Source organism: Lichenostomus cassidix, chromosome Z (genome assembly GCF_008360975.1).
Source record: "Lichenostomus cassidix isolate B80296 chromosome Z, HeHo_3.0, whole genome shotgun sequence".
Lineage (NCBI taxonomy): Eukaryota > Metazoa > Chordata > Aves > Passeriformes > Meliphagidae > Lichenostomus > Lichenostomus cassidix.
In genome coordinates this window covers 66,139,756-66,165,489 of record NC_139511.1, presented here as the reverse complement: position 1 = coordinate 66,165,489, position 25,734 = coordinate 66,139,756, and the positions used below count along the sequence as shown (strand labels likewise).

General features: G+C 47.5%; 1 protein-coding gene across 1 annotated transcript; it reads right to left on the bottom strand.

The window, feature by feature from the left end:
• Positions 1 to 1,580: 1,580 nt before the first annotated feature.
• VCP (valosin containing protein) lies at positions 1,581 to 24,377 on the bottom strand. The gene is made up of 17 exons (XM_085041784.1): positions 24,206 to 24,377; positions 19,177 to 19,288; positions 18,603 to 18,775; positions 16,660 to 16,802; positions 13,438 to 13,568; positions 11,668 to 11,799; positions 11,159 to 11,261; positions 9,295 to 9,428; positions 8,906 to 9,041; positions 7,763 to 7,875; positions 6,979 to 7,143; positions 6,749 to 6,871; positions 5,469 to 5,681; positions 3,952 to 4,260; positions 2,921 to 3,076; positions 2,442 to 2,596; positions 1,581 to 2,038 (listed from the first exon to the last, which is right to left on the bottom strand). The coding sequence occupies exons 1-17, from the start codon at positions 24,220 to 24,222 to the stop codon at positions 1,933 to 1,935; spliced, it is 2,421 nt and encodes an 806-aa protein (XP_084897910.1). The 5' UTR covers positions 24,223 to 24,377; the 3' UTR covers positions 1,581 to 1,932.
• Between the last annotated feature and the right edge of the window lie 1,357 nt (positions 24,378 to 25,734).

Here is a 25,734-nt window from a genome sequence, read left to right as displayed (position 1 = left end):
GCTGTCCCCCCATCAGAAGCCACATCCCACAGATGGCAGAGAAGAAAGGAGATTTTCCAGCTCTTCCGCTGGATTTAATTAGTGTTTGCAACTAGGAGAGGCAGTGGGGAAGATTTGGGCTGCCAGGAGCTGGGAACACACCCTACCTTCCCATGCCCTCTTTGCCCCAGCCTCCACAGCAGAGATACCAGGGTGGATCTACCCCTTGACTTGCTGAGTGGTGAAAAGAGAGCTCCTTTCCTAGGTGATAGAAAGCACCTGGGTCTGGTTCCCCTGTGGCCAAAGCAAAGCATCTGCGCCCCTGCAGAGCTCAGGGAGGAGAATCAGCCTTGGAGTAGAGGATGATACAGGTGATATTTAACTCAAAAATAGTGGAAGCACCAGCCCTCCCAGCCTGACCCTGCTGCCAGAAGTGTTCCTGCCGGAGCCAGCAGGAGCCATTTCCCCGGGAGAGGTGGTGTGAGGACAGGGACGGCGCTGCCTGCAGACAGCTCCCAAGTAGGGCAGCGCAGGTGAGCTGCCAGCCCGGCCCCCCGGGGCCCGCACCGCCTCCTCCCCCGCAGGAGCTTGTGCTATTTAAACGCAGCGCTCCCAATTTCACTGTGGTTATCCCCATGGCTCTGCACAAGTCACTTCTCACACCCAGTCCCATCCTTCCGCCATTAAATCCTCTCCCCTTAAATACAGACAACTTGATGGAGCCCTCCAAGATGTGCCAGGCTTTGGGACAGAAACCCCACAGCCTCACACAACGCCTGCCCTCCCATTCGTGGCTGAGCCCCAAAGGCCTGGGGAAACATTCTGCCACACAAACTGCATTTTGCCCTCTCTGCAGAAACCCTCAGTTCCTGCATTTTCTAGAAGCTGTTCTGTGCATCCTACAGCCACTGCCCCCCTCAGGCTGAGGGCTCAGCCACATGCAGCCTCCTGTCCTTCTCCTGCTCCCCAGCACCCAGGGCTTCCCTGACATAAAACAACCATGCACAGGAGTAGCACATTCTTCACTTCACAGAAGGGAAAATAAACCAAGCAGCAAGGCAGAGAAGCAGAACAGGTGGAAAGGATGAAAAACCACGACCAGAACCCAACTGCTTAGTCTGGGGCACAACACGAGGCCAGCTGGCTCCAGAGATCCACAATCACCAGAAAGCCAGTGGGACACACGGAATGTGAAGCTCCTCTCTCCCCAGTCACAGCAGTGTCACACTGTGCCACACACCCCAGAGACAGCCCAAGTGCCCCTCGTGCCTGGATGAGACCCGGATTGCAGGAGAAGTCCTTCACTGCAGAGCCACAGAAGCAACAGACCTGACAGCTCATGGCCAGCCTTGGAGAAACACCACCAGGTACCTGCTGCCAGGCTCTTCTCCAGTGCTTTCTGCTAAGCAGGAAGAGACCCTGCCAAACCCATTTCTTCTATTAACAGAGCTAAGAGGTGTTAAGCATGAAGAGCAGCCCTGTCCACAGCAGGGGAACACATGCACAGATGGGCTCCACCGGAGCCAGGAGTGCTTGGACAGCACCAGAGACACAGGTTTAGACAGTGCCAGCACCACACAAAGGAACTGCCGGGGCCTGGCTGGAGTTTCGTGGGATTTTTATTAATTTTTTTTATTATTTTTTGTGGGGTTTTATTTTTTTTAATACAGGCTAGCGTTGTACCCTTTGCTAAAGCTGCTGATTCTGCCACATAAACTAGAACAGAAATTTCTCAGAAATTAAGTCAGTTCCCCTCCTTGTTAATTCACTGCCTGCCTCCCAACTGAACACCGCTCTGGATTTGTGTTTGCAGAAAACATTCCCTGTACAAAGTCTGACGTGCAGCTATACTGTTCTGACTGAGGAATGAAGAAGCCAAGAGTCCACTGAACATTGGATTTTTCCCTGTACAACGTGGCCTGATGTGGAGTTTGGTCCACCGAGGACAGCGAGTTAACCGTAGAGATCGTCGTCATTGTCTTCGCTGTACACATTGCCCCCGCTGACACCTCCTGTGCCTTGGCTCGGACCAGCACCACCCTGGTTGCCTGACGGGAACCTAAGTGCAGCAAGGCAGGACAGGAGAGAAGAGATGCTGTTTAAAAGCTTCCTTGCAGCTTAGCACCATCCCCTCCCTCCATGCCAACCCCCAGTGACAACTAGGATGGGCAAGGAGGAATGGGATGAAGCCTTAAGGAAGGTCAAATGGCCTGAGGCTGCTGCCTGTCGATTGTGTTAAAGGAAAAAAGGGACCTCAGGAGCACTAACAGAGCAGCTACAGCTGACCTGCAGCACAGCCTGCACTAGCCACGCTGTGTAGTGGCCACTCTACACATTGGGTTGAATGGGAATGTGCTGTGGAAAAGAGGTTTGCTGCCCAAAACCCACCAGGAAAGCTGCCCCAGTGCTGTGCTAAGGGGCTGGCTGAGTCACACTGCCCACCCATCACACCCCACAGGTACCTGAAGCTGCCAAAACCACGGCTCTGCTGTAGGGTCTGTGCAAACATCTCGTATTTCCTGATGTCATTGTCACTGACAGAGCGGCGAGCAAAGCGCATGGCCTCCTCAAAGTGATCCCTGCGGATCTCGGGAACCGGATCATCCTCCTCCACCTCCTGCAGCAGGACAGAGGACCAGGTGAGCTGTGCTCCCAAGCTCCACGGGCCCAAAAGCTGCTCATAGCTTGCCTCCAGGTCAGAAGGCTCCCAGCACCCTCCAAGGTGGGGGCTGGAGAGGTGTGCATGAGTCAGGTCTGCAGCAGGCGCCTCCTGAGCAATGCTGACCATGAGGCATCCCAGGAGGGTCCTCAACCTCCCACAAGATGAGAACAAAGTGCTCCAGCTTCACGCTCTGCACAAGAGCCCACTCATCTCCGAGTATGACAGAGAACACATCACACCTCACACACGTGGGTAGGGAGAGCTCAGTGTCCCACTCACCATGGCAGAAGGGTTGGTCTGCCTCTCACGCTCTCGCCTGATCTCACTCTCGATGGATTCACGGATGGCCAGTTTGCAGGCACGCTGGCAAATTTCTGTCAGGTCAGCCCCTGAGAAGCCATTGGTCATCTTAGCCAGGAAATCCAGGTCAACATCCTAGAAAAACACAAAACAAAAGAGGCCTTTCCTTTACACCTCACATCCTCAAGTAACAGAGATGTGTCTTCAGATCTCAGGGTATAAAGGTGCTGCCTTTAACTATGGCCAATTTTGGAAAGATCAGCTGTTAAGATTCTCGTTTTTGGGAAAAGTTAACCACTCACAAAAGCAGGCTACACTTCTCACACCCACCAAGGATCCACAAAGTGGCTGTAAAAGCCTCTGCACTTACAGATTTAGGATATGACTTGCTCAGGCCTCAGCACGAGGAGTCAAACAAAACAGCACCAGACTGGAAACAGAGATGGGGCACAGGCAGACCAAGATAGCTGACCTCCTCTTCTCCTCCCCCTCAACTGAGAGGCTATTACTGCAACCTCCTTTGGAACTTTCCTACTCAACTGTACATAAAAAGGTAAACTCGGTATAAAAAAGCTTGGGTTCTCACTTCCTCTCTGCTTTTCTTTGACTAACTCTCTGCTGCATTACTGCCTCTCCCCAAACAAGGGACACAGCTCTTGCCTATGACAGGGTTCAGCAACAACTCACTGCAGTGGCTCCTCTAATTTCTATTTCCCACCCCTGTGTTCTGCCTTTATTTTTTTCCCCAGAGTGTAAGGATCTTTTTCATCTCACCAAAACAGGCTTTTCTGATTTTGCACCATGAGCAGAATCCCACTACATGACAAAGACCTGCTGTGCTTGCAGACCAATTTTCATCTTTGCCGACACCTAACCTAAAGAGCTCCAGCTTCCTTTTCCATCCTACCACATGGATTGGCCTCTAGGCCTCTGTGCTGTCCACAGCCTGTGAAGAACACAAGCAGTGCAAAGTGAACCCAAGCCAGAAGCAGTCAGGGCACAGATCCTACCTTTGCAACTGGTGATTTCCTCAGATTGGCCTTAAGGATTGCAACCCGGGACTTCTCGTCGGGCAGGGGGATGTAGATGAGCTGATCCAGGCGGCCGGGGCGCAGGATGGCTGGGTCAATGATGTCCGGCCTGTTGGTGGCACCGATGATGAAGACGTTCTTCTTGGTGGACATGCCGTCCATCTCGGTCAGGATCTGGTTGATGACACGATCCGCAGCGCCGCCGCCGTCGCCGATATTCCCACCTCGGGCCTTGGCGATGGAGTCCAGCTCATCAAAGAAGAGCACACACGGGGCTGCTTGGCGAGCCTGCAGGAAGCAGTGGGAACCATTATTCCATGCTGCTACTGTCCAACAAGGAGCACAAAGACTTCACACCAAGGCTTCCTTACACTAGCACAACTCAGCAGTACCAGAGGCTGCTGCCATAAGGAGAGCATGGAAGAGCTGCTCCAGTCCAGAGCAGTCTTCTGCCACACAAACCCTCCATTAAATTCTCCTGAACAAGCTGGATTTCCCCAAAGTGGGAACATTATGAACCAGGCAGAAAAGTAGCAACTCCAATGCCTAGAGTGAAAAATGGACCCATTTTGCTGTACTAGAACTCTCCCTGCAAGATTTGAGGATGTCAGCTGGTTATTCAGGCACACAAGTAGGTGAGATATATCCAATGGAAGGGAGAAATCCAATTGTTGCCTTCAGCTACCTAATGTGTAGTTATAGGGAGCTGGATCTTCCTTCACAGTATACAGTGAAAGGAGGAAAGACCACAGGCACAAAGAGCTGCTGAGAAAATCCCAGTGAGAAATAAGGAAAAAAACAGTTTACAATGAAAGTGCTCCAACGCCAGCACACAGGCCCAGAGGGGTCAGGGATTCTCCACCCTTCAAACATGTCCAGAACTCAATGCACTGAGATGATGAAATTTCAAAGTTACTTCCCTGCTCTGGACAAACAGCTGAACAACACAGCCTCTGAGGTTCCCTCCCACCTAAATTCTTTTCTACTCTCCTACCAACTTTGTTCTAATACGACCATCCCTGACCACAAGAGCAAGGATTCACAGGATAATCCATGCAGCCACCTTCAGGGACAGGAGATAACACTATGGGATAGCTGAGCATGAATAAGCTCCTTCCTAACCTATGTGTATTGCATGACAAGAACTAACAGAATATTCTGAAAATCTATAGATGGTGACAGTTAATAATGTGTTAATGTAAGTTTTCAGGGATGTGGAGCATACAAGTGCCATCCTAACCATAGCTTCTGCCAAAGGCACAGGGGAATTTATCACCCTTTAACAGATGCCAACTGCAGTCAGAGAAACAGTTTCCACAGCTATGCTGCTGAAGAGGATTAATTCCCCCAACACCAGGAAAGCAGCTCCTGATCTCAGTGCAAATGGGGAAAACACAGAAGACACAAACAAGAACCAGTATGACAGATGCAGTGGAGACAAAGTTCTGGGGAGTACCTCAGCACGAATATGATACAGAGAGCAGAGAGACACGTACCTTGTCAAAGATCTCACGCACGTTGGCTTCAGACTCACCAAACCACATGGTGAGCAATTCCGGCCCCTTGATGGAAATGAAGTTTGCCTGGCATTCGTTGGCAATTGCTTTGGCCAGCAGTGTCTTACCACAACCAGGTGGCCCATAGAACAGAACCCCTTTAGATGGGGTCATGCCAAATTTGAGGAACTTGTCTGGGTGCTCCACAGGATACTGAAGGGGAACAAAACAAAAAACCTCTCATGATGAATCAGAACAGGCCTCTACCTTGGAAGTATAGAATGCTTTGGGTGGGAGGGGACATTCAAAAGATCATCCAACCTAACTCCTCTGCCACGGGAAGGGGCACCTTTCTCTGAGTCAGTCTTGGTTCTACCAGAAGCACTACCTGAGATTTCTGGTGGGTTAAACACAAGATCCTGCCTGGTGCCACTGCAGTTTTTAAGTGAATACTGGTTTGGAAAGGTGCTTAAAACAACCTGTTTACCTCTAGGAACCAAGTACCAGTTCAGTACTTTCCAGCACACTTAACCTCAGCTTCACTCTGCCCTGCAGAAGCAAAAGGGAACAGCTCATTACCTAACCTATTTGCTCTGCTCTCCAGAGACAGGCAAGGTGTCTGATGTGAGCCTTTATCCTCAGCAACGAGGTCACATACACGACAGGTGATGATTTTAACATCAGAAAATTAGACTGAAAATTTAGATTCTTTTATACACAGGCAGGATGTTTCTACAGTGCCAACTGAAAGCAGGAATGTATCAAACCCAAGCCGTGCCAATGCAGACACCTGGTGTTTCACAGACCATTTGTAACATTTTGTCCCCATCCTTCCCTTTGTGGAGAGCTTCACAATTACTTTTCACCTGTTCCTGTGCTAAGGCTGATGGGGAGCCCTTCAGAAGCTCTCTGTATGAGCATCTTCATCCACTGCCTGACAGATAAAGCCACCATGTAGGATGATTCTCAGCAGTGGTCCCACTGCTGGTCTCCACTTAAAGAGGCAGAACTGTGGCTGTTTCTGCATCTTGCACAACACCCACACAAAATGTCACTGTAGACCCAGCACAGGCAAACCTGATGCTGCTTCCCAGCACCTTCCTCCCCAAGTTTACTAAGATGGAACAGCATGGTATTTATAGTCCATTACAAGTAGATGCCATAAAGCCTCTGCATTTACTCTGTTTCCAGACAAAACAGGAAACCGAAGACATACTGGATTTTATTATAATAATTATCTTTCAAGCTGGCTAAGCAAAAAATCTGTTGCAAAGCCTTACCTGTACAAGCTCCTGGAGTTCTCTCTTTACATCTTCTAGGCCACCAATATCTTCCCAGGTAACCTGTGGCACCTCCACCACAGTCTCCCGAAGAGCAGATGGGTTGCTCTGGCTCAGAGCCCACTGTCATTAGAAAAAATGGTATTATATGAATTCCAGCATGTCACATTCTTTTGCTTCAGAGAGGCAATTAATTGCACCCAGAAGAACAAGGGGCACTCCTGCATTACCCTGAAGTCATCCATGGTCACAGCCAGAGAGTTCATCACTTCAGCATCGATGGTTTCATCTTCTAGGTCTATGAGATCCATCTTCTTTCTGATAGCCTGAAGAGCAGCTTCTGAGCAAAGAGCAGCCAAGTCAGCACCAACATGGCCATGGGTCTCGTTTGCCACCTGAAAGCAGAGCACTGACCATGACTCACAGATATACAAGAAAGGGCAACACATGCTCTGGTCCCTCACTGGGAAGGGAGGACAGCAACACCAGGGCTTTGCTGCATATTCAAGACAAATGCTACCACTCAGGTAAAGACACTGTTCTTCTACTGCCTACTAGAGATCCAATCTGCATCTGAAATCAGATGGTCTGCAGAATGACAGCCTTGAGGACTGCAGCTCTTCCTTCAGGACGGAGGTGACAGGAACCATCCAGCTTACATGTGATGTCCTGTGACACCACAATGCTCACGCAGTCGTGTGTGAGCTGTTTCAGGCCTGTGGTACTTTTAAAGGCAATGCCACAGCAAAAAACCCCAGGAGGACAGTGGCAAGGCACTTCCAGATTGGAATGATACACATTTGTTTCATTTAGCCATGCCATTCTTAACTAGTGAGTGAGGACTTTTGGTCACTTGTAAATTGGTCAGAAGGAGCCCCAGAGTTCACACATTCATGTAGTTTACTGCTGTTCTAATTGAGCTACTGCAATTACACAGTCAAGCCTGAACAACTCTTCCACTAGAAAACAGATGACTGGGAATGACACAAGCTTCCTGAAGAGCACACTACTCACCTGTTCCAGATCCACATCATCAGCCAGTTTCATATTTTTCGTGTGGATCTGCAGGATCTCCAGGCGCCCAGTGGCATCAGGGATACCGATATCTACCTCTCTGTCAAAACGACCTGGGGAGTACAAACACACACTGAGTTGTTGATTCTGCATACCAGAGGTGCTACAGTTACTACCTTCCTCTGACTGAAAAATGTGATGTTTTCCACAAAATTTCAGAAAATGCCAGTGTTTTGGGTTTCTCTGCAGCAACTACCATCACAGTAGGAGAGACAGATCAGAGAAGGAGGAAAGGCATTAGGCATTTAGGGAATGGGAGACTACTGTATTAACAGTAAAACCTTGGGATTATACAGCACAGAGGATTATTTCTTTAGTAACTTTTTCTGAGCCTCGTTTTTGGGAAAATATTGGTTCACTGAGCCATACCATGAGACTTTTTTGTTTACTTCTACTTTTGTGTTCTCATCACAAGAATTCAAAAATACTGAGAGATTTAATTTTTTAGAACTTTCACAGCAGTACCCAAGTGGTGAAACACATGAGGAAAACAGGGTATTCACTGCAGTATTCACTAAGATACGTACATCTCTTATTTTTCCTGTAGCCACAAGTGTGCTTTTAAATGGCTCACTACACATTTAAGAGGCGATTTCCCCCTGTACACTTGAAAGGTTTGCCATTACAGACTCTACCAACTGATCATAAACCACACATTCATTCACAGTGCCATATTTTGAAAACTTGAGTCTCAGAAACTACTGTACTTGTCATTAATACAAGAAAGACAAATCGGGTAATTCACAGCCTTCTGCAATCTAATGCATGAATATCCCCTTACCCATTTCCTCCTTAAGTGTGTCCTGGAATAGCTTTACCTAATGGAGAAGCTAGCACACTTTTCCCACTTCAAAGCATTATTTTATTTCTACAAGCTCTCACCTAACATGGCACAGAAAACGACATCAAAGGCTGCAAGCCTAGAAATTCATTTCTGGGCAAGGAGCTGGAGAGAAGTCAATAGTTTATGTAACACATAAAAAATGTTCAGCATGAATTTCTGCTCAATCCTTACAGGGCCCCTGAAGCACAGCCTGTCACCAAGTGTGTGACAGACAGGGAAGAGAGGGCAGTGGCAGTTACCGAATCGCCGGAGCGCGGGGTCGATGCTGTTGGGTCTGTTGGTGGCTGCCATCACAATCACATGTGCCCTCTGCTTCAGCCCGTCCATGAGGGTCAACAGCTGGGACACGATGCGACGTTCCACCTCCCCATGTGTCTGTGGGGACAGAAAGCAGTGCTGAGACCAACAGCTCTGCAAGGAGCACGGGAGACAGCTCTGCATCGGAGCCGGCAGATACAACAGCCACAAGATGGTAAAAAATGTTGTGAACTCTATCTGACCATTCTCATGGTCAACCAAAATCAGGTTTTAAGGAAATGCTACTTTACCCTGTAGTCAAATGCAGGAACTCATGACAGCTGCTCCCAAAAATGGACATTCTAATTTACCTTCTACAGGCTCTCTTTACCTTCTCTCTCTTAGGAGCAATGGCATCCAGTTCATCAATGAAGATGATGGCAGGAGCATTCTTCTCTGCTTCTTCAAAGGCTTTCCTCAGGTTGCTCTCAGACTCACCAGCCAGCTTGCTCATGATCTCAGGACCTAAAAAATAGTGATGCTGTGGCACTCAGAAGAGAGGCAGCTAAGCTCCAAAAACACGCAGCTGAATTTTTTTAGTACAACATCCACATGGGACAAGCTATATTTCAAGCCAAAGCAAATACTATCAATCCAATTCACTAAATCTGCAGCTGAAAGTCAAGACCAGCATGCAGAATTAGTTTCCATCATTTTGGTGTTTCCAGTTTACTCTAAGAGAATGCAGCACTAGTCAATGAGCTACCTTTAGCTGCCTCTTTCCTTACCCTATTTCACACTTGGTGAGCTTCTCTGTAATGTGCCACCACACACAGTTAATGCCAGGCCTAGCTTGCAAGAGAAGCAATCAAATTATAAGGTGATGAATTATCAGGATAGGGAAGGAAAAAGCTCTATGAAGCCATCTTTAGCTTACATTACACAGGCATTCATTTACCTCTGTATGATCCTATAAATTAGTTTAAAAAATCAAAACAAACAACCACAAACAAAACCACAACCCCCATCTCCTCTCAAAGGTTTAATTAAAAGTGTAAAAGCGTATTGATCCCAAACAGACAGCATTCCCCTAACATCTCTACAATTGCTGAACACTAGTGCATGTTTACAGATTTATTCTGTTCTTAGATTTTGCTATTATGCTGATGGCAGTGGTAATAAAGAAAAAAATATGCTTCTAAAGGATCCACAAAAAATAAACCTGACCCTCAGATACACAAAGCTGCCAGCTGCAGACACAGGTGTGGGCAGGTGCCCCAAGTGTTTCATTACAGGTAACTCACCAGTTCATATCAGCTGTCTCTACAGCACTGCCTGCAGCTCAGGACTGGGGCCAGCAGGCAAAGAAAGCATCACTAACTCTGACAGTGTTATTTTTGTTATACAACAGATGTACAAGCATACAAAGAAACGGCTGGTGTATTAGCTTTCAGTGACAGCTTCCACACACTTGGGGAAGTGTATGACAGGGGTGACATATGGCTAAAATCAGCCCCTTTACATCCACTATCTTGAGATAAAAGCAAGTCACTAACCCTACTGCTGGTCACTGCTGTGCTGTGTTATACTGTCCTTTGCTATCATTGCTACATGATTCAAATCAGAGAAGAAAAGCTGCACTCCCCTTCAGTAAAAATGCTCCTTTATTCCAGCAGTTACTAAAATGGGACAGAAAAGCAGTGTGGAAAATTCAGAATCTGGTCCTTACTAGATTATCAACAAGCAGCAACCTCAACCACTACAGGTAAGAGTTATCAATAGAGTTCTGTCACTTGTACCCAAGTCCAAAGGACCTCATTATACTTTGCAGGGAAGTTCTTTCCAATTAACGCTGTGAGAAACAAAAGAGGTCTTTGTGCTTTACTTGAGGGGAAAGAGGAATCCACAGCAGCAGCTTCTTTTCTGAATGGAGTATGGTGGGAGCAAAGCCAGAAGCCCTGCCACTTCTGCCCTCACCAACATAAAATGGACAGACAGACAGACTCCAAATCCCTGTGTCCCAGCACAATCTTCCAAGCACTCTGCTACAACACAATCGAGTTTCAGGGAAGTGCCACTACAGATGCTGCCACACAAATGGCCTCCAAGTGTCTCCAGAGGCATGCTTCAAAGAGGTAAGGAAGGATGTCTGTAAGACAATGTGGCTCTACAAGGCCGGTTAACACCAGTCCTTACTATAAGACGGACAAATAAGCACACAGCAGATCTGGGGCCAAAGCAGCCACAAAACTCACCGTTGATCAGGAAGAAGAAAGCCCCAGTTTCATTGGCTACTGCTCGGGCAATCAGTGTTTTACCAGTGCCAGGAGGACCATACAGCAGGATCCCACGTGGAGGCTGAGGACAAAAGCAAGGGACTTAGGCGGTGAGTATCTGACTGCTTAAGTAGCTTCACAGTGAATTTGTAAGCATTTGATAATGCCAGTCTGAAACTGTGATGCAACAGCTGCCATCCCAGCATTGCTATCAACACCCTTACTACTTCACATGACACACAATAAAAACCTTGCCAGTAACTGGCAGCACTGATTTAAAGCATCACTCTGCTTTACAAGCTGCCAGTGTTTCAGTCTGTGTCCAGAACATGTAAGCAAATACTTTCCAAACACTAGCATTAAAAAAAAAAACCAAAAACCCACACTACAAATTAATTATTCCCCTCTCCAATACCTCCTAAACCTCCGTCATGGAGAGACATTTCCTAGGGCAAGCCCACTTATCCCACTTGCACATGGGGACATACCTTCACCCCTATGGCCTTGAAGAGAGCAGGGTGTCGGAGGGGAAGTTCCACCATCTCCTTGATTTGAGCCAGCTGCTTCCGGCAGCCACCAATGTCATCATAGCCCACTTCATTCAGCGACTCCTCCTCATCCTACCCAGGAGGAAATACATCAAACATTTGAGTGAAAAACAATAGTTCAACAATCCCTCCCAGTCTACAGAAGCCAGAAATATGACTTTTTAGACATTTCTTGCCTGTCTTGAGATTCTCCCTTTCAAGTCTTCCTGATGCCTTCTCTAATTGTTTCTTAGCTCTGTCTTCCCAGACATAAAAAGAGAATTGTCTGCACATACTAAGACTTCACTGAAGCCCACCCTCTGGAACGACAGCCTCTGCTGCCAGGTTCCCTACAGACTCTAACACAAAACATGCTCTGTGACTCTGATGGGGCTAATGCAAGTAACAAGAGACAATGTCAGTATAAAATAGACTTACTCCTTAGAGTAAGTGCTATGTCTAACTATTTAGCATATTTTATCTGCCAGTTACTCATATGCAGTGTTACCTTTTGAGGCTGACTGCAATTAGCACAAAATTTTAAGGTTCAGACATATGGGTAAGATCAGTTGTAACCAACTCCTGGAATCTCAGAGGGGCTCAGCTCAAGCCCCATCCACCTCACACAGGTCACTCAGAGGCTGGACCTAACAAGCACTGAAGATCTCAAGTTTGGAGATTTCTGCCCTCTCTGGCCTCTGCTCCAGGACTGGGGGAAACATTTTTTCTAGTATCTGCTGGGAATTTCCCTTGATCCAGCTTATGCCAGTGCATCCAGTCATGTCCCTGGACATAGCACTCTGAAGAGCCTGGTCATCTATCCCTTCCCATCAGGCAGCTGCCAGTAGGCCTATCCATTTGCTTTCCCTTTTCCAGGCTGCATCACCCCATGATCCCAGTCCTTCCTCGTTCATTCTTGACCTCCAGCTCCTCAAAGTTTGGTGGCCTTGGCCAAACTTGCCCCCATCTATTTCTGCCGTGGCCTGAAGAGGCCAAATTGGATTCATGGAGTGCCCAGATGCAGTCTCACAAGTGTCACAGAGGTGAGTTTTTCAGAAAGCAGCTAAGTTTTTCACAAACCAGCACTCACTCTATCTGCAGGCAGTAAAAGGTACTTACTGCATGACGTATGCACCCACCTTAGCTCATTTCCCTAAGATTTACTACTCTGTACAGTAAGGTGGCCAAGACTTGTCAGACAAGCCCCTCAGGCAGCCACAAGTCACAATACTCAAGGCTAAACACCTTAACCGACTGGAGAATTTTAATTTTTTTAATGTCAACCATTTGGGGATTTCAAATTTCTCTCAGAAAAAGTGCCCATTGCTTTCTTTTCACACGGCATGAAATTTAGCACCACTGTAAGATCTCTCTGTTATGGATCAAGTACACAGGAATTAAAAGATGCATCCAAGCCCAGTGTGAGATATCTGGAAGCAGATGCAAAACAGCTGCTGCCAAAGCATGGCATCCCACCAGCAGACCTACCCCCTGGTGGTCTCAGCATATGAGGAAGACACTGAAAATACCTTTCTCTGACTACCTTCAGCAGCAGCTCATCTCCTGAAACCAGAGCTTTTAACCATTACATTCAGTGGACAAAATGTCAAAACAGGAACTGCAAACACTGCTATCCTCAAGCACTGTCCCAGAAACAGATTTTGAGAGGAGGAGGAGGAGAACCACCTAGGAGAAACAGAGGAGATCCAGCAGGAGAACCACATGGCTCACCTCTCGTTTGATGGGCTCTCCTTCACAATGGATCACTGTGTCTGGAGCCACTATGCAGTACGGGCTTGGATCTGTCTCCACCACTTTGAACTCCACTGCACGCATCCCTCCACGCACCAAGAAGATGTCACCTGTAAAACCCCACACATCAGTGGCCTGTTGCAACTCACATCTCCAAAATGTCAACCCCTATACGACCACAAGCCCCATGAGCTCATGAGTGTTCCAAAAAGTGATGCTGTGGCATTTGCTGTGGCATTTACAACACTGCTTTGCATGTTAAACTCAGGAGCTGCATCCACTGCGACAGCCTGAGCACTGTTTCAGTTCTCAAGTTTCATCAAGTAAAAACCAGAAAACAATGGAAAAGAATACTCTGCCCAAATACAAAACACAAAGGGGAGGAATCACATTTCTCTTCCATTCAGTTTCAATTTAACATTTCTAGAATAGGGAAAAAGCCCTCACTTAATAAAAATTCCTTTCAAATTTATCATAACTAGTTATAGCTGTATGTTTCCAGAAGCAGGATAATATATGACACTTCACTATGACTCCTGGCTGAACTGGGCTACAGAAGCTGGATAACTTCAACTTATGTCTATAGTGTACTTGCACCTATTTGTTGCAACAGAAGTGCTATGAGCACAACCCCTAAAGTACATTTGGGTTTCTACTCAACCTCCCAGTTATTCCTTAAATTACTCTGAAGACGTGAATTTAGTCAGGGGTGCCAGCTAGTATACTTGCCTTGGTTTCAGCTGGGATTGGGTTTATTTGCTCCCTAGTAGCTGGTTCAGTGCTGTGATTTGGACTCAGTATGAGAACAATGCTGATAACACACTGATGTTTCAGTTGTTGCTCAGCAGTGCTTACCCTAACTCAATCACTTTTCAGTTTCCCATGCTCTGTCAGTGACCAGGTGCACAAGAAGCCAGGAGGGAGCATGGCCAGGAGAGCTAACCCAAACCAGCCAGAGGGATATTTCATACTATAGAACATCATGCCCACTGTATAAATTGTGGTGATTTCAGTGGGAGACATAATACACTAATGAGGGACAAGCTGAGCATCACTGAGCAGGTGGTGAGCAATAGTGTCGTGCAACACTTACCTTTCCTGGGTTTCACCCCCCCCCTCTTTTCCATTACTATTATTATTATTATATTTTACTTTGTTTCAATCACTAAAATGTTGTTATCTCAGCTCATGAGTTCTTTTTTCCTGATCTCTTCCCCATCCCACAGCTGGGTGAGGAATAAGTGGCTGTGTGATATTTAGTCACATGCTGGGGTCAAAGGACAGTAGTCCTTTTTGGCACCCAGCATAGGGATGAAGGGTTGGCATAACAACAGTGAGCAGAGCAGGCTAAACCAAATTTGTTATAAGCATTCAGTGTACAATAGTAGCTGATGACCATGTTTATTCATGCTTGTTCTCAGGGTGTGTTTTTTAACACCTCACTCAGTATAGGGGTCCCCTGTGGTGAGGTTTATTGTCCTCGATAACTGGGCTAAGGTTATCTTTGTGTTGGTCTTTGCAGTAGTGGTTTATGACACGATGGAATCAATGGTCCTGAGACAAATCTGACGAGTGAACCGAGATCAGCCACCTACTCTGTATTTCGGGAGCCATCCTCTGGGAACTATTGGTAACTGCATCTTTCCTATATCTCCCTCACGATGTCTTTCTTCTCCAGGCTGATCACAGCAGCACTTGAGCATTTTAAAGATTTTTAATATCCTTTCAATACACCTGAAGCCAGCTCGGTCCTTATCACAGAATATCCTGAGTTGAAAGGGAGCCATGGGGATCATCGAGTCCAACTGCTAGTCCTGCACAGGCCAGCCCCAAGGACCACACCACATGCCTCAGAGCATTGTCCAAATGGTTCTGGAATTCTAGCACGCCTGGTGCCATGAAACAGCACGTTGCTGAATGTGGCTCAAGTCTTGTTTAAGGTTAAGAACATCACCCAGGCATATGTCTACAAGATGGACAGTTTTAAGTGGCAAAGTGTGTGGAGTAGTACGGGGAAGTGTCCAGGACAGTGGCTACCTACATGTGGAATTTTACTCCTGAACACCTGTAGAATCCTGAAAAACTAGTAAATATGTGGAAAAAGGTGTACTGTCATGCTGGCAGCTCCAGAGAGACACAAATCCCTGCAATGTGCTGGGATCTGGCCCAACGCATTGGAAGCCTGATCAATGCTATTTCATACCCTAAGGGGAAAAGAAGTTCTTTGGATCTGAGGACAAAACATCAGGCACTGAAGCTACTCCAATCCCAGGGACAGGCAATTGAGAGGGTGTATTGCATTCCCTATCATGCATCAGCCTCTGGAAAACCAAATGATGCAATGGACTGTTCATGACTACATTGAGAGCAAACTTTAGGGCACATATTTAGCAAAAGCCACTTGGTGACTGCCCCTCCCCAACCAATACTTTTACATACTGCAGAAGGCGACAAAGCTCCTGTAGTGCACATAAAAAATGTGCTGGGATAAACAGTCTGGGTCACTGATGCCTCAGGCAAAGCCAAACACACCCATGGCTCTGCTTTTCCTCAAGGACCTGGTTGTACTTGGTAGGTAATTTGGGAAGATGAGGAAGTCAAGTCCCTGGTGATTTGATTTTGGGTGAGAGTAGAAAAATTAATTGAATTGTATGATGTTAGTTGTTACATAACGCTGCATATTATCACTTCTGTGGCAGCTATATGCACATCACCACATTCAGCACCTCACAGTAGCCAACTCCACCACTCCAGATTTAAGGATCTGAACCTGACTCCCCTTTGATTACCACATTCATAAAGGATGGACTCAGGTGAAAATGGGTAAGCACAACATAAACTCAAGTAACTCATTAACATGCAGGCAACTTACCAAATACATTAAGTTGTAGCAACGTAGTTTAATGAGATTTTCTCCCAAGTTCTACCTGAGCCTCTTCTGATTCTCCTTCATCTCATATTGCTAAAAAATGCATGAGAACTACCAAACGACTCTGCCAGCCAGCAGCAGCAATCACTCTTTCTGAAGCTTAGGGAAAATTTAAATCAACGCTAGCAAAATCTCTCTCTACATGGTGGTCTAAGGCTGGTCTAAGGATTCACAGAGTACTGCCCAAGCTTCTAGAAATTCTCTGTGTTCAGTCTGAGGACTAGCTCACACTTGCTACCAGGAGGACTTCAGTGACAGGCATTATTTATTACCTTTCCTGATGGGTCTGTAAGCTTCCAGGAAGTAAGGCTTGAGATAGACCTCAAAGAGATTCCCAGTGATCCCTTCTACCGTGTCATCAATTGGCAGCACGTGGATACGTTTGCCATATTTCACATCCGGGCAAGGCTGGATGCTGCAACAGAAGAAAACTCCAGTTAGCCACATCATGCTGGACTTGCACCTCACTGTCACATGCGGAAAAAGGATGTCCCTTCCCAGGAGAGTACATCCAAACACCATCAAAAGCCCTGGCAAGACTTCCTACTTGCAGAAGAATACTTCAGTGCTAAGAAGGCAAAAATCATACCCGCCAAGAGGTAGTCTTCACAACACACACTCACCTTCACTCCTTTCAGCCCTGTACAAGACCACTGGAGAGTTTCATAGTCTCCTCCTACCCTTCTGCTCATCTGCAGACCCCCTCACCACCTTCACACATCACTAATGCAGCCTGAAGACCTGTGAGAGCCATGAGGTAGCTTTTATTTCAACGAGCTACTCCAGAACCAGCTGCAAGGAGAAATTACCTGGGCAAAATTCTTTGTTCTTTCCCCTCTCTCACTACAGGCACCAGAATCCTCGTTGCTGACAAACCTGATTCTGAGCAAAGCCTCTCACAGTACCAACCAGGGATAAACACCTTTGCAGCCAGGTGTATGTCAATCTCACTTCATGGTGGTTGAAAATTGATTAAAGGCTGAAGGCCCCTTCCCCCTTTTTAAGTAAATGCTACAGTTATTTTGCAGTGTAGCACAACAGCCTACTGTAGCAACAGCTCCAAGTATCCAGCTGTGGCAGAAACTGGCTTCTCCACCTAAGAAAAGCCTGCATGGAACTGCAGCTGAGCACACAGCTTTTCATATGTGACTTTTGTTAGAGATTCCTAACAGATTCTTTTACCACGTGCTTTACAGAGCAGACATAGCAAAAGGATAAAGGAAAAGACAGACTGTCTCAGAAAGAAAACATCTGACAGACCACAATCAGGAAGCAATCAGCACATGAATCTTGATTTTGGCAGAAACCAGGACACACTAACACTCTAAGAAGTTAAAGACTGGCAAGAAAAACTTTGAGGCCAAGTGGTGTGAAAATTCCCTGACCCCACGAGTAAAGACAATTGGTAACACATCTGGGAGGCTGAGAACCACTACAGACAAAGTGCTAACAGAGGAGAGCATGGGCTGTCATGCTAGAAGACTCCAATAGGAATCTCACATCAGGTTAAAGTAAGAATTCCCCTCTATTTTAAATCCAAAGACACAACACACCATTCTGAACCAACTGCAGCGGTGTTTAAAGCTTGCATTTTTAGTGGTAGAGAGATGGGTGCAACAACCTCATTTCTCTCATCTCCTAAGTTTGATGAAACACATTTTGCATTTAAAAATTATTACAGATAACACTTCAGAAAATCTGGTGTCAGAACCCAGGCTCTCATTTTCCCACAACATGTGGAATACTCCTTATCAAGACAATGCTCAGGAGGAGGAGCTGCTACCCCTCCCATATTTAAACCTGCAAACTACCATTTCTTTGTTCAGGATTTGCTTATGTGCTAGCCTTCTACTCGGTCCCATAACAGAATGGGACGTGTCTCCCATAACCAGAGATCCATATTTCAAAGTTTTTCTACTACTTTTAAGATCCCTTCCAACCCAAACCATTCTGTGATTCTACTTCCTGCAAGTGTTGCACAACAATATCCCTGCAACATTTTTTAAGCATTCCTGATTTTAAAATTATTTTTACAACAAAAACTGGAATTTAAACATCCTTGGGGAATTTTTAATCTTGCTATCTGGCTGTTCCATTCTTTTCTGGCACTCATTGCTAAGAGGTTTTAACTCGTTTTTGCAGTAGAGCAGCTCAGATACTATGAGATAAACTGTGATGTTGCGACCGCTGTCCATAAGTAACACTGTGTCCTCACCTGATCACATCACCCAGGCGCACTCTCAGATTGTTGCGAACAACCCTATTCATGCGAATCTTCTCATCTGAGCAGGTGTCATCTGACAGAACAATGCAGACTGCTTCTCTCCTCTTCTTTCCTTTGAGCAGAACAGTGTCTCCCCTGAACAGCTGCAGTTCATCCATTTTTGCCTGCAAACAGAATGTTAGAACAAGCATTTGAAAAAAGCAGGAATTAAAATATTTGAAGGAGAGTTAGTTGACTTTGGAAATTACATCTTGGAAGTGATATACTAAATTCAGAAGACAGAGACTCTCACTATACTGTTGCAGGTAGAAATCAGAAGTAGAAAATGTAGAGCTAGAAACGAGAGGAATGGCACAAGCTCAACTGAATCCTACAAACTGAGATTAAAAAAAACATTTTATCAAGGAGGAGTGTCAGGACATAACACAACCCTCCCTCAGTGGTAACAGCTGTAGCTCCTGACGCAAACACTTGTACTCATGTTGCAAAGTTACATCTCAAGTTAATAGACAGCAACAGCTTGCAAATTACCCAATTAAATGCTTTGCCTGTACAGATGACGCACCTGGGACAGTGACACAACACTGTTGTCTTCATTGATGGCTTCATCAACAATTAACCGATTGGGCCTGTTCTTCTGCTTCAGAATCGCAGTCGATAAGTCATCGGCTTTAGAGCTGGGAGAGAAAACGAAGCTTATGAGTCTGAGTGATACATACTGGCCCTGTCCAGCCACCCCGTTTTCATCTCCACTTGCTACAAGTTTCTTTGTTGTCTCGTCTTTCAGAAACTATACTTGTTCGTAGCACAAAGGAGAACACTACTTCCCAGGGACCAGGTGCAGGAGTTCAAAGGACAACATTTCCTGTCAGAAAATGTAACTATGAGCTTCCAGTGGATACAGCTATGAAGCTATCTATGAAGAGAAGTGGTCAGTGAGATGTTGCTGACTGTAAGATGTTTTGCCTCAATGAGTTAGTCAGACTCTGAAATCACATGTAACCGCTGCCAACAAAACAAAAGTTCAAGTCTATTTGGTGTCAAATCCCAGATAAATAGGGGAATTACAGGACAATGCTGCAGCAACCCTGACAGGAAGAGTTTCAAGAGTTTAGACTGTCAAGGCCTGTTTGTTAAACCTAACAAGTCGCAGAAATATTCAAGTGTTCATAGAAAATGATTTTGTGTTGGGTTTTTTTTAGCACTTTTCCACAGTGACTTCACAGAAGTCACTGCAGCTCTGACCTACAAAGCCAGAAGAAATACAAGAGATAATTCATTCTCCTTGACAAAATGGAGCAAGCAAAACATCAAGGAAATGGAAGAAAGACAGATTAACTGTCCTCCTCCAAAATCTAATACAGCAAATAATTCACTCTGTGAAAGAATATGAATTTGAACCAACTTATTCTTCAGCAGCTCTTGGAAGCTGTACATTAGCCACACACAACAGGGGTGGAGTGCTGTAGCTCCCTCCAGTAGGCACCTGACTACTTTCTCCAAGTATGTGGCCATGCCAGTGTCCAAAGTCAGAACAGAAAACTTTGGAAAGTCTGACTTGATTCTGAAAGAAAATAAAGAGAAATAAAGTCTTCCTCTGTCCTGAGCAAGCAGCAAGCACTGGCAAAGAGTAGGGAGCTTTGTGGACAATGGCAGTAGTCATAACTTTGGCTCCATCTCACCCTTTTAGAGCTAGAATAGCCACAAGAAACCAAACCTTGAGTGGAAATGGCAGCAGTGCATCACTTGGCATGCTCCCTGCATTTTTAAGAGTCCATCAGCAAGGGATGACGTACCTATGGTGTGAAGTTACCCAGGTCCCTCTGCCCCTCAAGACACAAGCTTTTCCAAGACAGGCTATGCAGTGTTGACTCCTTTCTCTGACACACAAAAGAGGAAACAATACCAGGCAAGCCTGTGAGGGCAGCCAGCTTGTTTTCCAAAAGGTTCTCAAGCTTCCTCAAAATCCTGGCAGCACAGGAAACATGTTGCAAATCACAGGCAACATTATTTTAAGTGAACAAAACAAGTCTTTCCCAGACCATCAGCACTATGAAAGTTACCTCTTTTTCTCTCCTTTTTAAAGAGTGCAGGAGGTAAGACATTACGGATCTATTCTCTGAGCAAAAAAAGGAACACAATAAAGGCTGCTGGATACATCCTGGAAAGGGCTCATGAATTCCATATTCTATCTAAAAATGTGGGTTTGTTGGAGTCCTAAAAAGTCTGCCATTTCCAGGAAAACTGAGAGAGCAATAAGGAAACTGAAAAAATACATTATCAGGGCAGATTACGGTTAAAGAGTGCATAAAACCAACAACATACTTGTAAGGACTTTGCCTCATCGTTAGCTCCTGGCCACTAGAAACTAATTCAGCAAGTAGATTTCAAGATTTGAGCCACGGGACATCAGGGAGACAAAATACCCATATTTGGGTTATTCAGAGTGTGACTGCAACTCATCCCTCTGCACACAAGATGTGAGTCCCAAGGCCTTTTGATAAGAAACCATGGCCAGACTTTGGCTATGTGGAGTGTCCCTGAAAACTGTTTGTCCCCTGGGATGCAGAGACTGCCATACAGACTTAAAAACAGCCAGGGACACAATATCAAGACATAAATGATAAATGAACTGGGTAACAAGTGGAAGCTTTTCAATCAACACTGTCCACAAACAAAAAGCTGTAAAAAAATGGGGAGAAAGTTTGGATACCTCCTGACATACAACAGTGCTGAAGAACACTGCAAGAATCCACTTGGTTCTGCTGAATAAGAGAAAGAAGTTTTAGTGTGGAAGAACTGAACCTACAGTTCCCTAAGAACTGAGGGCTGGATCAGTATCAGACACACTTAGAGCGATCGAAAAGCTTGGAGACATTACAAATGGAATAAAAGTCTCCAAGAACGAGCATCCAGGGAGCTAAAAGTGCAGGGTCAGCTTCAGTGCTCTGACCTGACAGTTCTGCAGAAGGAAAAAAATGGTGCTACAAAATTACATGTCAGCTAGGCAGGGAAATTATATCTTTTCTCCTGCAGACAAGGGTAAGGCTTTGGACAGACAAACACCACCCATCTTTCAGCAGCAATTTACAACATTGTTATCATCATCATTTGCCCTCTCTGCATCTCTCCAGGGGTTCCTCATGCTGCAGCTGAAATAACAGGGCAAAAGAGATCTGTGCACCTCAACCATGCTCAGACAAACCCTGACATCTGTGGGGAGGAAAGCATGAACAGAAAATACCAAGCAGGAAAGCCTAAGGCATGGGGTGGGACTCTCTCCTGCCAACCTTCCTACTCCTGCTGGGAAACTTCAGGAAAGGACAGGGACAGACAGCTAACCCAAGTAGTTTTCAAAGCTCCTCGATGAGCTTCTGTTCAGAGACAGCCTGGTGTAAACTCTCCAAATCAGCCTCCTGACCCACCCCTTTTGTCAACTTCCTCACACACCTTCCCTCACAATCCTTTCTCTCCCTGACTTAACAAAGAGTCAAACTAAACACAGAACATAGCTTTACAGCTGTTTTGGAAGTAAAGGGAAATTCAAGGTCTGCATTAAGCTGCCCCTAAACAGAAGCCTGAAGAAGTGACACAATCACTAGCACAGTGCCTGGTCAAGCTTGCAAACAAAGTGCAAGAGATGTATAAAACTAAAGGAAATACGTACTAGCCCTGAAGGCCAACAATAACACGTTCCCTGTTCACACCCTCAGCCTCCTTCTCTCTCTCAGTAAAGCAGCTCAATAGCACCATTTCACACATGGGAGAACCAGGGGGACATTTACAACTTACAGAATCACAGAATATCCTAAGGGATTTTCTATGGGGGAAGGGACCCATCAGAATTATCAAGTCTAACTCTTGGCCCAGCACAGGACAGCCCCAAGAATCACACCCCATGCCTGAAATCATTGTCCAAATGCTTCCTGAACTGTCAGCCTTGGTGCTGTGACCACTTCCCTGGGGAGCCTGTTCCAGTGCCCGACCACCTTCAGGATAAACCTTTTCCTCACATCCAACCTAAACCTCCTCTGACACAGCTTGTATTTACACTCCATGGTTTCTCTCTGTGTCAGAGCTCCTCTTGTTCAGCAAGTGATAACACCCAGAGGCATCACAGGGGAGGGTATGAAGAGCCAGAGAACAAAGTAATTACCAATTAGTGATCCTTCTGAAAATTACAACCAACCTACCAAAGCCCTGATTAAAGTAAGGAAACAGGCTGTTCCCGAAAGTTTGTGCTAAAAATAACCAAAAAGTCACCTCCCAAAATGATTCCTGCTGCAGTAATGAAAGTGAAATCAGCAGTGTCTTCTGCACGCTGGCGTAACTTTTTACCACCATCTTTGTGAAATCACTTCCCAGATAAAACCCATGAACAGTTTCTTACCACTTTGGACATCTAAATTACAGACTGGACTGCTTTCCCCAGGTAGGTATTAAAAAAAAAAAACCCAACGTTTCATAAAACGTTTTTATCACCACGTGAAGTGTCTGAGGTATGTGGTAAATGTAGCCACTTACCGAAACAAGACAACCACGGGGGGAGTTTAAACCCATTCTGGAGAAGCCAGACGTGTTTAACACAGGCTGGCAGAGGAAAACGGGAATCCCTTCAGAAACTACACTCCCTTAGCTTTTGGAATGCTTCTTGCCATGCTGAGGCTCGGTTCAGCAAGATGGCTGCCAGCAGCAGTGACAAAAAATGGCATCTAAAAAGTAACTGTGTTCCAGCTGCAAACTAACTTTTGCTGGTTCCTACGTGGGTGAGAACTTTGCTAAAGTAGAAATCCCTTTTTAAAAACACTGTTAGCCTCACTCAGCTGCATACCCGGGGCCCGGGAATGTCACTTCCCCTGCAGACAAGGAATGCCTGGCACACCTCGCTGGAACTCCCCCGGCAGGACCAAACAGGTCTGGATTCCAGGAGTAGCAAAAGAAAAGAAAAGCATACTCAAAGAACACCAAAATACACCAAAGGGACCGAAAGTGCCTCTGACGAGGTCAAAAAGTCACTTCGAGTATTCTTGGACTGGGGAAATTTATTTTTGGGTTCTATTTTACTCCTCTCAAAACGCACGTGGGCTGCGTGCAGAGACTGCTACTCATTTCTGAGGAGCAGGGAAAATGATCCTCAGCCTGTAACTGAGCAGAGCCAAGAAGAGTGAGGCAAGACACGCGAGACGAAAACACCGCCGATCGGCTCGGCCATGCCCGGCACAACATGTCTGCCTCCGCCGGGGCCAAGTCCCTCGCCAGGCCCGGCCCGAGGGCCCCTGCGGGCAGCAGGAGCCCGGGACAGGTCTGGCAAACAAAGCCCTCCGCAGTTCAGGCCCCGGCGGGCGGGCGGCCCTAGGCCCGGCAGCGGCACGGCGGGAGGCCCGGCCCGGCCTCGCCCCCCCGCCATGACTCGACACTTCCCGGCGAGGCCCGGCCGGAGCGGGGCGCACGGCGGGACGCGGCTCAACCCGGTCCCGGCGCCGCCTTCGCCCGCCTGGGGCCCGCGGGCCGCCCCGGGTTAGGCGGGCGGGCCGGACCGGGCCCAGGCCGCGGCAGGGCCTAGGCCGCGGGGAGGCGGCGGGGCCCGCACTTACTCGGATCCCGAGGCCATGGCGCTGCGGGGAGGGGGCGAGGGGCGGCGAGCGGCGGCTCCTCGGGGCGGGCGGCGGTTCCGGAGGGTCGCGGGGGTCGCAGGCGGCGGGCGGAGGGTTCGGGGCGTCCGCGCTGGCTGAGCCTGAGCGCCGACTCATCGGCCAGGGGAGCCCCGCCCACGCCGCCTCGCCTGCCTAGCAACAGAGTGCGCCGGCCAATCGGAAATTCCGGCCGGCCGCCGCCTCGGCCAATGGGCGACGGCAAAAAAAAAAAGACCGAAGTGTCCGCCTGAGCCCCGCCTCTCTGAGTGCTCTGGCCAATCGCCACGAGCCAAGCGCGCCTCACCGCAGCCAATCGCAGCGCGGTTTTCCCGCGGAGCGACAGCTGCCGCGCGGCCAATGGGGAAGAGCCACCGACGGGACCATGCTGGAGGGAAGTCCCGCCCCCGCGGCCGCCGCTGAGTGGGCCGCGCCCGAGGGCAGGGCCAATCAGAGGCGGCGGGGCGCGCACGCGCTGCGGTTCCCGCCACCCGCGGGCGCCTCGCTCCGTGCGGTGGGCTGGGAGGGAACTTAGGGGCTGGGAGGGAACTTAGGGGCTGGGAGGGAACTTACGGGTCATCCGGTGCCATCCCCTGACACCTGACCGGGCTGCTCAGAGCCCCATCCAGCCTGGCCTTGAGCGCACCCAGGGATGGGGCAGCCACTGCTTCTCTGGGCAAGCTGTGCAGCGCCTCACCATCTTCACAGGGAGGAATTTCTTCCTGATATCTGATCTAACTCTGCCCTCTGTTAGTTCAAAAGTCACACCTCGTCCAATCACTTTATGTCATTGTCAAAAGTCCCTCTCCAGCTCTCCTGTAGCCCCTTGTGGGCATGGAGTCTCCATGGAGCTTTGTCCAGGCTGAACAAGCCCAACTCTCAGCTTGTCCTCACAGCAGAGGTGCTCCAGCCCTCTGATCATCCTGGTGATTTCCTCTGGACTCACTCCAGCAGGTCCATGTCCCTCCTGTGCAGGGACCCCAGAGCTGATGCAGTGCTCCAGGTGGGTCTCACCAAAGCAGAGCAGAGGGACAGAATCCTCTCTCCCCTGCTGCCCTCTGGATGCAGCCCAGGACATGTTGCTTCAAACACAAAGCCCACACAAAGCCCCTGGCTGTAGCTCCAGTGTTAAGAGGAGGCTGCAGCAGCTCCTGTCTTGCACTCCTGCTCTGTCATGCCTTCTTTCCTCTCCCTAGCACTCCTTCTCTGCCTTGCAGGTCCCAAGCACCCATTCCCTTGTGGGAGGCAAGGCTTGCCAAAGAGTCTGGTAATGTGGTCAGGGGACCTTCCTCATCCAGAGTAAGCTCCACCAGACACTGAGCAGGTGCATGTGCTCCTTCCCCCCTGCTCACTGCTGCTGCAGGGCCTGGAGCTACAGCGTTGGCCTCAGGAGCCCTACAGACCCTCAGGAACACAGGGGACATGCAGGCATGGGTCTGGACCCTGCTGCTGTCCCTGGCTAGTGCAGCACTGTGGAATTCAGCCCTCAGAGC